This window comes from Chelonia mydas, chromosome 9, assembly GCF_015237465.2.
Source record: "Chelonia mydas isolate rCheMyd1 chromosome 9, rCheMyd1.pri.v2, whole genome shotgun sequence".
Lineage (NCBI taxonomy): Eukaryota > Metazoa > Chordata > Testudines > Cheloniidae > Chelonia > Chelonia mydas.
Genome location: NC_057855.1, coordinates 23,642,868 through 23,658,418, shown reverse-complemented (window position 1 = coordinate 23,658,418; position 15,551 = coordinate 23,642,868). Strand labels below are relative to the sequence as shown.

The 15,551-nt window shown below is 41.9% G+C and overlaps 1 protein-coding gene across 6 annotated transcripts in view; it reads right to left on the bottom strand.

The window, feature by feature from the left end:
• The window catches only part of VEPH1 (ventricular zone expressed PH domain containing 1), a 151,749-nt gene that overhangs the window by 124,766 nt on the left and 11,432 nt on the right, over positions 1-15,551 (bottom strand). For all 6 annotated transcript variants that reach the window (XR_006283828.1, XM_007067077.3, XM_037909413.2 and 3 more), the window contains exons 2-4: positions 12,909-13,196; positions 9,414-9,629; positions 1,138-1,312 (exon numbers count right to left, since the gene is read on the bottom strand). Coding sequence is in view for 5 of the 6 variants with exons in the window: in XM_007067077.3 (XP_007067139.2) it covers positions 1,138-1,312; positions 9,414-9,629; positions 12,909-13,046 (529 nt within the window). In the remaining variant the exon portion in view is untranslated. The remainder of the gene's footprint in view (positions 1-1,137; positions 1,313-9,413; positions 9,630-12,908; positions 13,197-15,551) is intronic.

The window sequence follows — 15,551 nt, the reverse complement described above, 5'->3', positions numbered from 1 at the left end:
ATCTTAATGATTTGGTATCAAACTGTTTAAGGAATAAATTACCATCCATCTTAGCTCTCTCTTCTTATAATACCATAAAATAAATGGATCCCAAAGATTTTTAATATATACAGAATGTACATGCTTGGGTTAAGAGCTATCATCTTTAGAAGAACATCACCACAGTAATTCGACCAGCTGTTGTAACTCGCTGGCAGCATCCTTATCTGGAAAATAAGGCCCTATTGTAAACAGAATTCTTTCAGCTAAATCGCATTACCCTCTAAAAATATGGAATAATATTTTGCTTCTTTACCATAATAATTTAAACCCACAGAGTAAAATTTCAAAAATTTAGCCACAGAATTCTTATTAAAGACAATAGCACGTATGGGAATAAAACTCCATTGCAATGCTTTAAAAATTTACCTCAGACACTCTCAGAGAACGGGTCTGATCTCACTCCCACTGAAGTCAGTGGAATTTTGCCATTGGCATAAGCAAGAAGGATAAAGGCTTGATATGCACAATGTTGTCTCATATTACTGTTTATTATTTGCAGTCCATTTGCATTTGAATGGCCTAGGCCAGTGGTTCCCAAACTCGTTCCACCGCTTGTGCAGGGAAAGCCCCTGGTGGGCCAGGCCAGTTTGTTTACCTGCCGCGTCCGCAGGTTCGGCCAATCACAGCTCCCAGTGGCCGCAGTTCGCTGCTCCAGGCCAATGGGAGCTGTGGGAAGCGGCACGGGCCGAGGGATGTACCGCTTCCAGCAGCTCCCATTGGCCTGGAGCAGCAAACTGTGGCCGCTGGCAGCCAAGATCGGCCGAACCTGCGGACGCAGCAGGTAAACAAACCGGCCTGGCCCACGAGGAGCTTTTCCTGCACAAGCGACTGAACAAGTCTGGGAACCACTGGCCTAGGCACTGTCTATACACATACATAGGATGACATAATCCCTGCCCCAAAGATCTTACCATAAAGCTTTCTAATCAATAAGGCTTATCAAATACTGTAAGCCTTTATATACTTTACTTGAAATCTTTCTCTTCATATAATCTAGTATTAGCGTCTGATCCTGATAAATCCATGTGGGGGAGGAGGGGGTGTTGCAGGATTGGGCCCTAAAGTCTCATAGCAGAATGATCAAAATATTCATACCTTGAAGGACACTTTTCACAATTGCGTCTGTATGATCAGCCAGCAGATCTGCTTTGGTAATTGCAGCCAGGGATAGGTAACTTGACATGTTTCTGCACAGTTCCTTGTTACCCCTCTGCAGAAATTTCACTGCCACGGGGACAGCTAAAGCCATTATTGGAGGTTGATTGTAATTCTGTGAAAAAAAGGGCACTGAAAAATAAGCAGCTGAAAAAATGGATTAAAATCAAGTTTAATGCTGACAAAATTTGAAAACCAGAAATCAGGTGATCAAGAAAACAACTGTATAAAACATAGAGAAAGGTTACTCTTTGGTAACACCACTAAAGTCAGGCTTTAAAGAAAACAGTAAGACGGGAAATGTCAAACTACTGCAGCTCTAGGTGCTAATGTACCTATTTCCTACTTCAACAACTGGAGTAACAAACATACTACGTAACTGATAATAAGAATGATACTAGAATGTTGACAGCTGTGACATACAGTATTTTATCCATTCTGGAATGAGTAATTTCATCCTGCAGAAGAAGAAATAAATGGAGGGTAGAGTATAATATGCTGTTGATAGGTGAATTACTTAGCTCATTGTACCAAAAGTGATATAGTCACTGGCATATCACCTCAATTCTTTCATTGTACACTGTAGCCTTGTCTATACTGGGAATTAGCCCCAATTTCATCAGCCAGTAGCCAGTAATCAGTGCAGCTATACTCATGCAAATAAGGAAAGCTTCAATATGTGGGGGTGCAGATTACCCTGATTTCAAGCAGGGGTAAATCTTCAACAGTGCAAATCGTGACTTTTCTTATCTGTATGAGGGGTTTGCTCTGGTGCAACTGCACTAGTTTCTGGACACCAACTGCTAAATTCAAGGCTAATCCTCCATATAGACATGTGACAAATCCCAAATTCCCCAAAATATAAGCATCCATTGCTATAAAGTCCAGTTGTGAAACAATGTACATATTTGTAATCTAGGTCCAGTCCTGCTATCATTTATGCTGATATAAACCCAGAGTCACTTCACTGAGTCAAGTGGAGCTGATTTACACTGGAATGATTGAGCTTGCAGTCTGGATCTCTTGTTTTGAAAGCACTCAGAGGAGAACACTGCTTTGGAGAGGACTCAGATCGTATTCAAAAAAACACAAATGAGCTAAAGAACATTATTGACATTGCAGTGCACTCATCAATAAGAATGTCATGGTTAATATTCTCACCAACCAAAGAATAACAGAATTAGAGAGAAGACCTATTAGGCGGTCCCTCTCCTCTAACCTTCTGCCAATGCAGGATTGTTACTTACAGTACATTATATTGTCTTGTTTTTTTTTCCCAAGCAATTGTGCTTCCATGTGTTCCTTTAGGTACAGGCTTCTCAACCTGGCAAGCCAGAAATGTGGGCTGCAATATGTGGCAAAGCCCCAAAATCAGGGATATACAAAATTATTCTTGTAGGAGACCAAAAATGCTGTGGGATTTATTCCTTTCGTGTAAATGACTCTTTCTGCAACCCCAGTTTCAGAAGTCTTTATTTTTGAGGGAAGTAATTTTCAACAATAAAAGTAAAAGGGTACCAATTGTGGGGGGCGAGGGAGGCGCATAGATAACTTTGGGATTGGAATGACATCCCTTGAAATGAAGGACACTTGACAAGTAGGCTTGAGAGACTGTTTCACAGATTTAATTTAATCAGTTTATCATCTGGAATTATTTTCTGATAATCCGACTGGGAGTGGATGTGTCACTACACAAAGTAAAACTATTTCCCCCTGTTTATTTTCTCCCCCTACTGTTCTTGTTAACTGCTGGAAATGGCCCATCTTGATTATTACTACAAAAGGTCCCCCCGCTCTCCTGCTGATAATAGCTCACCTTTCCTGATCACTCTTGTTACAGTCTGTATGGTAACACCCATTGTCTCATGTTCTCTGTGTATATAAAATCTCCCCACTATATTTCCACTGTATGCATCCGATGAAGTGAGCTGTAGCTCACAAAAGCTTATGCTCTAATAAATTTGTTAGTCTCTAAGGTGCGACAAGTACTCCCCTTCTGTTTTCCTTTTATAATTCCATACAATTTCTTTGTATCCTTCCCCAGTCCCTTCACAAATAACTCCTATCCATGATGTTAAAAACCATCTACAAGTATTTCAAGTTTGCTATGTCTCCTTTAAGGCCAAACTCTGTCTTCCAAAAAATGCGCACAACTTCAAATGAAGTCACTGTGGGTTGCATGTGTACCTAGAATTTGATCCTAACAAGAGATATAGCAATCTTTAAATGTTTGAAAACACCAAGGACAGCCTATGGTAAATGTTTAGCCAAGCTATACACATCTACTGTCAAATTATGTTTTCCATTAGAGTACACATACGTAAACTCTCACTGAGGTCCATCAGACTTGTGTCCAAGTAACTGAGGACTGAATTGAGTCATACTTTCTTTTACTTTTCCCTTGATTATTCCTTCATCCTCTAATTTTTGTGGCTTTTCTCTAAACTCCCTTCACATTTGAACATCTTTCTGACACTGTAGTACATGACTGTCTTTGGAATTATTATTATGTGTTGTTAGTTTGCTAGCATCTAGGAACCACAACCAGTGATCAGGGCCCCACTGTGCTAAACTCTTATACAAGCACAGTAACAAACCAAAAATAAATACACTCCAAAGAAATTTGAATATGATTCAGTCTGCAGCAGCTTTGAGTGAAAAAATATACATGTGAACAAATAAAAAAATATTGTGGTTCCATCTAAATAATTCCATTTGGCCCATTTCTGCTTCCAGTGAAGTCAATTGGACCTTTGCTGATAGCACCAATGGGAACAGGATTCGGCCCAATGAATCATATTCCCTAGTTTAAGACTGCTTTGTGTTGCTCAAGTGCTTCAAAACAGCCCTCAACCAGGCTTACCTGGCCACATGAGGATTCCCTATGCTAGGGGAGTCTTCAGGCAGTATAGAGTGTCATAGCAACTCCTACACTGCCCCTTTCTTGTAAGAGTTGTGGCCAGGGGAAAAAGACTGAGGTCAGGGTATCTATGTTGCTCCAGCATTCCCAGGTGCCGGGACAACCCTTTGGAACCATCAGCATCTGGCCAAAAGAGTGTGTATATTGAGAAAGGTCCTTAAAACTAATGGAGTTTTTACACAGCAACATGTTTAAATCCACATAATTCCTTATTACTTATGACTGGGACAGGCGTTTGTCAAATTCTGCCTTCAGGTTATACACCCATCTCCACCCCCACAACACCATTCACTTCAGATATGATCTGGCTCTTTGGCTGGGATGTAGCTCTCTTATGAAAACAGAACAGAAGGGGAAGCTGTCTCTAATAAGGATGATAAAATACTTAGCTGCCAGAGAAAATGTATTAATTCAAATGGAAGCACAGAGTAAGGTTTCAGCTGCTCCTAATAAATATCTGTACATGACTGTTCACTTATGAAAATATGCAGGTGACAATGAAAAACAGATTTCAATAATATAATGTAGCAAAGTTTGCAAACCTTGGGGACCTAACTGCTGCTAATATCAACAGAACATGTAACATTCAATCCAGGTGTGAGATATTCATTACTTTTCCAACTGTCCCTCATGGATTGTATAAAAACTCAAATTGTTCTTTCTTCTGTAAAGTAACACATGGTGTAGCTGTGATTCTAAAAGCATCAAATGTGTTTGTAGAAGTTCTCAGCTTTGATTTCTTTTTAATTGATTCTGAGTGGTTTTTTTATGTTAAAAAAATGAATACAGCAAACACATGGAAGGTGGATTGGATAATGCCCTATAATGGGTGGGCTAACTACGGCCCATGGGCCGCATCCAGCCTGCCAGCCATTTTAACCCAGCCCTCAAGCTCCCACTGGAGAGCGGAGTCTGGGGTTGGCCTGCTCCAGTGCGTCAGCCAGAGAGCAGAGTCGAAGGCTGCACACGCGGCTCCTGGAAGGCGCAGCATGTCCCCCCTCCGGCTGCTACACGTAGGGGCAGCCAGAGGGATCCACTCTGCATGCTGCCCCTGCCCCAAGTGCCACCCCCGCAGCTCCCATTGGCCAGAAACCACAGCCAATGGGAGCTGCAGGGGAGATGCCTGTGGACGGGGCAGCGTGCAGAGCCACCTGGTCACACCTCTGCTTAGGATCCAGAAAAGGGACATGTTGCTGCTTCCAGGAGCTGCTTGAGGTAAGTGCCGCCCGGAGCCTGCACCCCTGAGCCTCTCCCCACACCCCTACCCCCTGCCCTAGCCCTGATCCCCCTCCCATCCTCCAAATCCCTCAGTCCCAGCCCGAAGCACCCTCCTACACCCCAAACTCCTCATCTCCAGCCCCACCCCAGAGCCTGCACCCCAACTGGAGCCCTCACCGCCCCCCTGCACCTCACTCTCCCACCCCAGCCTGAGCCCCCTCCCGCACCCTGAACTCCTCATTTCTGGCCCCAGCTCGGAGCCCACACCCCCAACCAGAGCCCTCACCCCCTCCTGCACCCCAACCCCAATTTTGTGAGCATTCATGGCTCGCCATACAATTTCTATTCCCAGATGTGGCCCTCAGGCCAAAGAGTTTGCCTACCCCATGTCCTATGGTGAACTTTGGCACATCACAGACTTTCAAACATGCATTGTCATCTAACATAAATGTCTGAACTATCTACAGAAAGACTCATCCAGTTCTAAGAAAAATTGGATTTGATCGTCATTTATTAGTGGTTTCAGAGTAACAGCCGTGTTAGTCTGTATTCGCAAAAAGAAAAGGAGTACTTGTGGCACCTTAGAGACTAACCAATGTATTTGAGCATAAGCTTTCGTGAGCCACAGCGAAGTGAGCTGTAGCTCACAAAAGCTTATGCTCAAATACATTGGTTAGTCTCTAAGGTGCCACAAGTACTCCTTTTTTTTTTATTTATTAGTGGGGAAGTGTCCCAGCCTCCTCTGCACTGACAGCCAGAGCTTAACCATTATTCATTGCATTCTGTAAAATGTACATTCTGTAAAATGTAATGTAATGTAACGCAATTCTGTAAAAGAGTAGCAAAGCTCTTGGTCCTGCCAATCAGAGCCTTAATCAGAGGCTCCAGAGAAATTCTGGCTGAGTCAGCCAGACAAACACCTCCCAGGGACTCCCACTGCTTAACAGACTTTCCACATTCCCTCCCTCCACCCCACTATTGATTGTGACTAAAAAAGCTACAGACCACTTTACCCTTATCTGTATAGCAAACTCTTGCTACATATTTTTCCAGTCTCAAAATATATTATCTGTACCTAACATGTAAATATATTAACATGTAACTAAAGGTCAAATCCAAAGCTCATTGAAGTCAATAGGTGTCTTCCCATTCACTTCAGTGGGTTTTTAGTCAGGCCCTTACAGTGTGTACTCTGAACTAATAGAATAAATTTAACGCTAACAAATACAGTTCATCTAGGAAATAAGCAATGCTTTATGTTGACAATGTTATAATAATAAGCAGCGTTAAGACAATGGAGACTTATTCTGCTGATCTCAGGAATTATATTCCTCAACAAGATCAACACCTTGAGTTTCAGGTAGATTTTTTTTTTCTTTCTTCATTGTAAATTCATTTGGAACTATTCCCAGAGTTTGGGAACTGAAAAGAACAGAACTGGGCATATGGAGGATTGTAAATTGCAATTTCATTGAAGTGAATTCACATTTGGGGTTCTTTTTTCTTTCACTTTTTTTGCTTCTTTTGGACTTTCAACACTTCCAACCAAGAGCCAAACTAGATGACTAATCTCAAGAAGTTTTAAGGGCAACATGTCATAATGGGGACCTTTTGGCAACTATTTGAGCAGTAGTCTGGAGTAGACACTAACACACCAAGGCCTTTAGTACTGTTGCTTCAGCGACTACAGGGAAAGACTGAGCGACACACACTAGAAGATACCTCATTCTCAACAACCAGCATTTGCTGGGAAGATGTAGAGAAGTTCATTTAAAGAGCAAGTCTGAGTCAAACCTGGCACATTGCTGCCAGTCAGTCAGTGCTGAAGACAAATTGGCAATAATAAGGGAACTGCATGAAGGGATCTTAGCAATGAAATGCAGTATGTAGAGCTGACACATCAGTGCTGGGGTAAGCAGGTGACTCAGAAGACTGACTGGCCAAAGAAACAACAGTGTGCTGGGAAGATTCGGCATGGGCCAGCCGAGGATAACTACACATATAGAAGGTACCCTTAAAACAATAAACTTCTCAGACAACTCCACTTCCCTTTACTGTAACAGGCTCTCGGTGAATTTCGGTTCCTTTCTTCCATTCCAGCCTGCTTCAGCTTCCTCATTTTTACTGCAATATCCCTCCCCAGAGAGGAACATACCCAGTCTGTACAGATTACAGTCATTGATGGGTCCCCATTAATAGTCTCCCATTCTGAATAAACCATTGAGGATTATTTTACCAGGTTGACAGAAATAAAGGGTATAAATAATGGCTTCAACAGTTGGATGTCCAGGTCAGCCCAACAGTTCAGAACTCAGCCCAAGGGGTCACAGAAAGGTAAAAAGGGAGCTGTTCCATAAGGTTTGTCAGGGCTAGTATCTAGGCTACTCTCTCCAGCCTATCCCTCCTAGGGGCAATTAAACCCTGGCTGCAGATTCTACCACCTGCCAGAGCTCACTCAGTTCTTCTGTCTTATTGGGGCCTCCTACACAGTGTCCTCTTGCCCTCCACATGTCCTGTACTCCTCCTGCAGGCAGCTGCTGCGCAAGTACATTCCCCCTGCTGCTGGTCTCCTTTGACTAATAGTCTGCTTCCTGCCTGGCTCTCAGCTTGTCAGTGCCAGCTCTCAGGCTGCCTGCTGCTGGGCCTTCTCTCCGTAGCCTGCTCCCAGGATGCTGCACCCGACCTGCTGCTCCGGCTCATACAAAGCCTCTGGCTCTGTCCTGAACCTGTACTCCGAACTCAGGATATTACGTCCTTTACCACTTCTCTAGACATTATGGTGCCTTCTACTGATCCTTTCTCTCCAGGTCATCCAGGGCTAGGGGTAGGTGTTGTAGCAGAGTTAGTATGGAGGCTGGATGAGTGTGTTCCTTAGGATACACACTCACACAGCCCGCAAAGGGTGTAACTTCTTCCATAAGTGAAGGCTGTTCAGAGGTGTGTCTGCCCATCCCCCCTCTGCACTTAGAGAGGAAAACATTCGGTAACAGTGTCATCAGCAGCAGGAGGGGAGGTTCATCTATACCCTTCTGGTAAACAGACGCAGCTGTTTGCTTACTTTGAATTCATGCCTGCCTCATTATTCTGTAGCTTGTGCCTGCTTATGCTAGCTCACCAAAAGGCAGACAGTGAGGTAACATAACAGTACCTAACACTAAGCACTCAGATTTATAACAATATGTAATGTTGGTTTCCTGAGAGTGGTACCCCAGCGATATACAAAAGTGTTCTGACTTTAACCCTATTTCTGACCAGAGAAACATTTCACACCATTGAACATAGCTAGGTGTTCTCACTGAAGCAGGCAACTGAATGTTGACGACCAGCATGTGGCATGTAATTTTTCCCACCATTGATACTGACCTTCCATACTGACCTTCCGTTTACACAGAAACTATTATGTAAATGAGTCCCACAGCCCTTTATATGCTCTACTGGAAAAACAATCAGGAGCCTGCTTCAGTTAAAACATATGACTGTTCAAAAACAACTACTTATAGGACAAAGATTCTCCAAGCAGATAAAGGATCAAAATCTGAGCTGTGTGTTCAAGGTCAGAATTTGGCCCATAGATTAGTTTTCAATCTTGCATCTGGACTCCGCATCACAACTGAGCCTTTAAATGGGATCCTCACTCTTGAAAGGCAGCATTTCTATCAGCTAAAGGATCCTCTTCAACCTTTGCCCCAAATGATATTTTTCTTCCAAAGAGTCATAAGTGCCTTGAAAATAATGGGTTTTGAATGAATTGTCTTTCCCATCTGCCGATGCTGCTGCTACAATACTATCCTTCACACTTTAATTTTTATGTAAGATGCAAACGTCTAGTGTTCATGCAACATTAAGGTTGAGAAATTCACCACACACAAAATTTCAGAAGATAAGAATGCTGCCAAAACATTTACTTGGCCTCAATATACATCATATACATTTAATAGTATAAATTAACATGAAGATCCAACTCTTGGTTTTTTCAATAAATGTGGGCACTCTGATACACCCCAAGAAAAACTAAGTACAGTTGCTATTAAGCTATGACACTGTGAGTGATATGGCATTTCTTGTGATCCAGGCTTACCTGCAAAATGCAACTCATGATATCAGATGCAATTTTTGCATGTGGTGTGTCCTCATCTTTTCCTGAAGGTTTTAGATTGTGCTCTAAACATGACTCCCAGAGAGCCACAAGTGCCTTTCCATGTTTTTCTATGGATGCAGTCTCCCTGATAGCAGTGGTGATTCGAGTGATACAGATTTCCACCACTGCTTGGTCATTGTCGTTAGTCTGGTAGTCCTAGGTTTAAAGAAAATATGGGTTTTAAAATTGTATTGTGCAAATGAAGTGTCATCCTTTAAAGAATGCCACAAAATGAACCAGAAGATGTTAAATTAATTTAACTCTCCATTTTCTTCATGTCATCTATACAATAAATAAGTAGAATTTTGAGAGCAAAACTCTAATCACGTCATAGGTCTTTAACTATTCCAAGTTGTAATTTAACACAAAGGAATAATTTGTGCTCCTACAAAAAAAATATGGATTAAATTATTAAGATTGTGAATTTTTGTAGTCCCCCATTTTGAAGCTATGGCTTCCCTGTTCAATAGATATGAATGTATGTGCCTTGAAATCCCTGGTTTATATTTTTTCTATTTGTATATTACTATAATATTAAAACATTTAAATGTAAAAAAAATTACATCAAGGAGTCCAAATAACTTGTGTTATGCAATTCTTTAGACTCACAGATGTAAATGGAGATATTTCATATTCATAGTGTAACTAAGAACAGAAATTGATTCAGTTGGCCTGATTCTCTGTTTCCCTGCATGCTGTGTGGTTATTTTCATCTGTGCAAACTAGCTACAAAATGCTACCAAAACATCCATTTTGCACTAGTATAAATGACTACAATGGAGACTCAGACACAGTATATACAACTAACCCTCATGCTAAACTATAATATTCTACCTCAAAGAGGCACAGAGGCCAAACACAAGCTAAGTATTCATCAAAAAATACGTTACTTTTACCTGCTAGCCATGGAAATATTTAAGAATTTGGGCTAAATTCAACATTCATTTACAAAGGGATAATTCTGGAGTACCTCTATTAAATCTAGTGGAGTAATTCCAGACTTACACTGGTGTAAATGAGCACATTGGATGTACGTTTTAAGCTGTTGGGGTGATCAGTTGACCTACCCTGCCAATGTATCTGATCCTGCAATTTGGCTTTTCCTCCTTCCAATTCCAGGAGATCTCTCCTCCTCTTGCTAAAAAGAGTTTGCTTTATTTTTTAAAATAAAATTTTGATTAAAACAGAAGTAGAATAATATTGAGATAGCCAGTAAGGTGTTGGCTGGAAACAGAAACAAGCAAGAGATCCATGCTAAAGTTTGCATTTGTATTCACTAGCTGCCTTTTGGCCATAGAAAGATGTACAGCAGAATACTCTGCAACTCTAGGAGTCTCCCAACATAAATACACCTTGGCAGCTCAAAATCTGAATTTAAAAATTGTGAGAAGCCTTGCTCCACAGCAATAATGAAGTATATCACTGAACACTGCTGCCCTCTAGTGAGAATTAGCCTTAGGGAATTTAGAAGCACAAGAAATCCTTTGTTCTTTAGGATGTCGCATGGTTTAGCAGTTTAGTACAAAATATCAGTGGCAAATTCAGTCCTGTTGTCTCAGAGGACTATGAGAGGAGGGATATCTGCAAATGCTGATAATATGCCATTAGTGGAAATATACCAGGAATAAGCAAAGTCAAGAGCTAAACTGATTTGAACAATGTTCTGGAAAAATGTGCAACAGTAATTGCTGTCAAAGAAATGACCCAAGGAAAGAATTGTCTCTGCACAATGATTTCCCTAATTGATGATTTAGAGCATTTGTGGCCACAAGCAACAGTGTGTTCAAAAGTTCTGAAAGTTAGAGGTTTGTATGTTGCCAAAATCCATTTAAAATCACTATGATATATGCATCCAGAAAAGTGCATGTACATTTCCTAGTTCAATATATTAGGGTCTTGTTACAGCTGATAATTTCTCTTCTGCAAGCTGATGTATATTCCAATCAAAAGTGGCCACTATGGGGATTTAAGGGTTTTCAAAATGGCTCAGGCTCAAGGCTGCTCTGAAATATAATTGAGGAATGGATTGGGCTGACTCAAGCATTAACACAAGTTATGCTTTAGTCAAACAAGAGATATTGGACTCAATGAAGTGGTAACTAGGTGAAATTCACTCACCCATGACATATAGGAGGTCAGACTAGATGATCTAATGGTCCTTTCTTGCCTTAAACTATATGAATCCATGGTACAGAAGAGTTAGAGAGATCTAAACCAATAAACAAATAGTTTCTTAAAATGCTTTCAGAGTATCTTATCTTTATCTGTCTCCTACCAACTCCTACAGTACTTAGCAGCTGAATTCAGCAACATCACAATGTGGCAGGGAGGGAGGGAAGTTTGACTCTATAATAAGATAACCATCGCTATAAGTAACCAAATAATTAAAAGAAGCTACTAATAGGAGAGGAGGGGGTGGGTGAGAGAAGGAGTGGGAGCAAACTTAGAAGAAAAGGGCAGGAGGAAGAGAAAGAGAAAGAAAGAGGTGAAATTGAGAAAAGGTGAAAAGCTAAAAACAGAATGGATTCAGAGAAAAGAAAATCAAGGTTGCCAGGGAGCGGGTGGGTGAAGAAAGTGTCCATGTCTTTGCGTGATAGCAACTTATAGCCCTGGAATGACTGTCTGTGAGCACTTCCCATTCATTCTCAGGTCCTCCAATCAATAACCATCCTTCAGCCTGTGGATCCAACTCCCTTCAGTGTGCTGATTTTCATACTCTCTTTTGGTCAGATTAACCAAAGATCAGTACTGGACCATGCTGATAGGTTATCTGTCAGCTGCTCTGGGAGTCCCACACAAGAGCAAAAGATAAGCTGGCAAAGAGAGCACACTTGAAGGAGTGAACTGGTGGCTCAGAATACGGAGAATTTAAGCTACCCTCACAAAGAGTGCCGAGTACCAGGTCAACTTATTATTTCTTATGCTGCTCTGTCTCCTTCATAAGCTTATAAAATGCTGTAGTGGAGCTGAGAAAACAACCAATGCAGGGACTCCTCTTGTTAGGGGCAATTCCAACAGAACAAAATTTAGAAGGGCTGCGGATCTGGGTGTCATCCTCTCAGAAATGAAATGATGGTATTTATGTTCTTGCCCCAAGGCACATGCATTCTTTATTTCGTTCGTAGCCATAGCATGACTGTAACATCTATTCATCATTTATTAACCCTCAATACACTATAAATGGACTCTTGATATGAAGTGTGACTAAGATCAGTTTAAATTATTTTTCTTAAAATAAAATTCAGAAGAATGAGAACTGAATGCAAGAGCTGAAGTCTTTGAATCTGCCATTTTGTTTAGGACTTTTGTGGTTTTTAAAAGGTTAGATTTATTATCTGTTTTTGGTGTTCTGCTTATGCTGTCATTGTTTTCTGACCTTTCTTTTCATGATACATTATCTCATGCAGAAGGATTGGGGGAGCATGTCTTACTTACTGGAGATGAACTAATTATTTTTATTTGCTCAAGAGCTTCTGACAGGCTTCCTTCTATCTCAGCATCATCTAAGGAGAATAGATCCCCTGCACGTGAAAGGTCCTTTTGTCCCAAAACCAGCCCAAACAGATGATGCATGGCTTATGTGTTCTGCCAGTCAGGCAAATCTCTGCTTGTACCATGTGCTTCAGTCAAATGAGGCTGGTGATGTAGCAACCCATAACCTAGTCAGCAGTTTACTAGGTACAGTAAACCTTTTGCACATTTTGAGACCTCTTCTGCCACGATCTGAAAAAAAAAAGCACATATTAGCAAAATTCTGGGAGTGTCACCCTGTGATTCACCAAAGATTTTTCAATGAGTGCTTGTGAAAGGTACTTAGCCTCTCATTCAGCAAAGTACTTAATAAGCATGTGCCTAACTTCAGGAATGTGAATAGTCAAAAAAGTTAGGCATCTGCTTAAGTACATTGCTGAATCAGAGTCTACACAGATAGCTATAAAGAAAGAAGCCTTCTCCATTTCATTCTATTCAGGTTGTTATACTATCCTCATCACCATGATATCTGAGCACTTTCCAAAAGGGTATTAAGTGCCATGACATCTGTCATGTATGATTCTTTTTTTCCCCTCTGCCCAAAGAGAAACTGTGTGAGCAGGATATATGTGTGTGTGTGGGCACTGAACAGGTACAGCAGGCTAAGAACAATGCCCCAGATCTGAACTGGAGGAGGGACTGAACCTGGAAAGCTAGGTTGTGCAGCTGTTACTTATGATGAACTGGGACTATGCATGTGATTAAGGTTTTCACAACTGAAGCCTGATGTATGAAAAAAACCAGCAATTAGGATGAGCTAAGAATCCTTTTTCCACATACATCAGCTGTAGGCAAATCCTTATGTACATCAACTGTCCAAAATTCCACAAGGAATATTTTAAATATTGCATGCTTTGTGTATTTCTTGCCTACTTTAAATTATGCTGTTCTTTACTATTGATGATGGGATGATCTGCTACCTGAATCTTGCAGGACATCACTATTAGTGGGATAAACCAAGAGATATCTGTGGTGTTCAGATACCATACTGAAGAGCATGGTCTAAGAAACAGAATAGAAAAGATATTACTGGTGCTGGTAACCTGCATAGTGCAGCAAGAACAATTCACTAAGAAGCCACAACAGATTTCCCTTGATCTGAGTACAAGGACCAGGTTTTAATACCCCTAAGCATGATGAGCAATACCTGCCTGACTCCATGAGTAATCCTACTGATTTCAGTGTGGCCATTCAAGAGTTTGTAAATGGCTGATTTATCCCTTTAAAGGCAGTGGAGTCCTGAGACCAGCCAACCCTGTTCCAAAGCATGGTATCCTTAGGAACAGGTCACTCTGGGAAGGATTGTCATGTGACTACCTGCTGAGAATTATAAGTGCTCTGATCTTAAAGGAAGCCTACAGGCAAAAGAGAGCTGCATGGAGGCTGTCCTTTGGCAAAGCTTGGATGATGATCAGCTGGGGCAGGATTCAAGCACAGCCCCATGAAGTAGGGCTGTGGAGACCTTGCTCCAAGGGAAGGAGGAGTTTGAGCATCTTCTGTTCATAGCATTCACACAGAGAATTCAATAAAAAAAAAATAATAATGGTGCTGGAGAGTTGCAACATAGCACTATTTTATTCCTTAAACTCCAGAACCCTAACGCACAAGAACCCAAAACCTGAGAGACAAAGCAAGCTGTTCCCTAAAACAGAGAGGCACAACCCACCTTACTCCAGGCTAGCTAGTTGCAAACTGACAGGAGGTAGGCCCAGATCACACACATCCCTACAGTGCTCCTTAATCTGTAATTAGGATCAAGAAAACACCCTCAAATTTAAAGTTACAGCTGGTAATTTTAACAGTTTTCAATGCATCGCAGAGCACAGGGACTGGGGGTAGGATAAAACTTGGGGGGAGGTCTTCAGGGGCCAGAGTGGGACCAGCAGAGCTCCCAAGCTCAGAGGGAAGTGAGGAGCAGAGAGAGAGAGAGAGCCAGAGCCTGAACCCCTGGAACACGGGTAAATTGGAAGGCCTGAGGAAGGGCTAACGGAACTGTGTATTTGTTTTGTGAGGACTTAATAAATTACAGCCCCAAAGAGGGAACATTATTTTAAAACTCTTGGTGCATGGGAGTTGATTGGATAACCAAGAGGGGAACAGAGGCAAGGTGACTGCAGTGATGTGTTCCAGGACTGCACCTTGCAACAGGCCTGAATATTGAAAGGATCTAGAGCAAGTGGAGCCAAAGTTCGCTCTCTGAACACTCAGAAGTGATAAAATCATAGTGAGCAGGAATACGGCAACGGCCCTTCAAAGGCTACAATATCTCAGCCCTGGTCTACACTGGGAGGGGCGAGGGGGGGAATCGATGTAAGTTACACAACTTCAGCTACGTGAATAACGTAGCTGAAGTCGTACTTAGATCGACTTACCATGGTGTCTCCACCGCGGTGAGTCGACTGCTGCCGCTCCCCCGTCGACTCTGCCTGCGCCTCTCGTGGCGCTGGAGTACAGGAGTCAACAGGAGAGCACTCGGGGGTCGATTTATTGCGTCTGGACAAGACGCAATAGATCGATCCCCGCTGGATCGATCGCTGCCCGCCGATC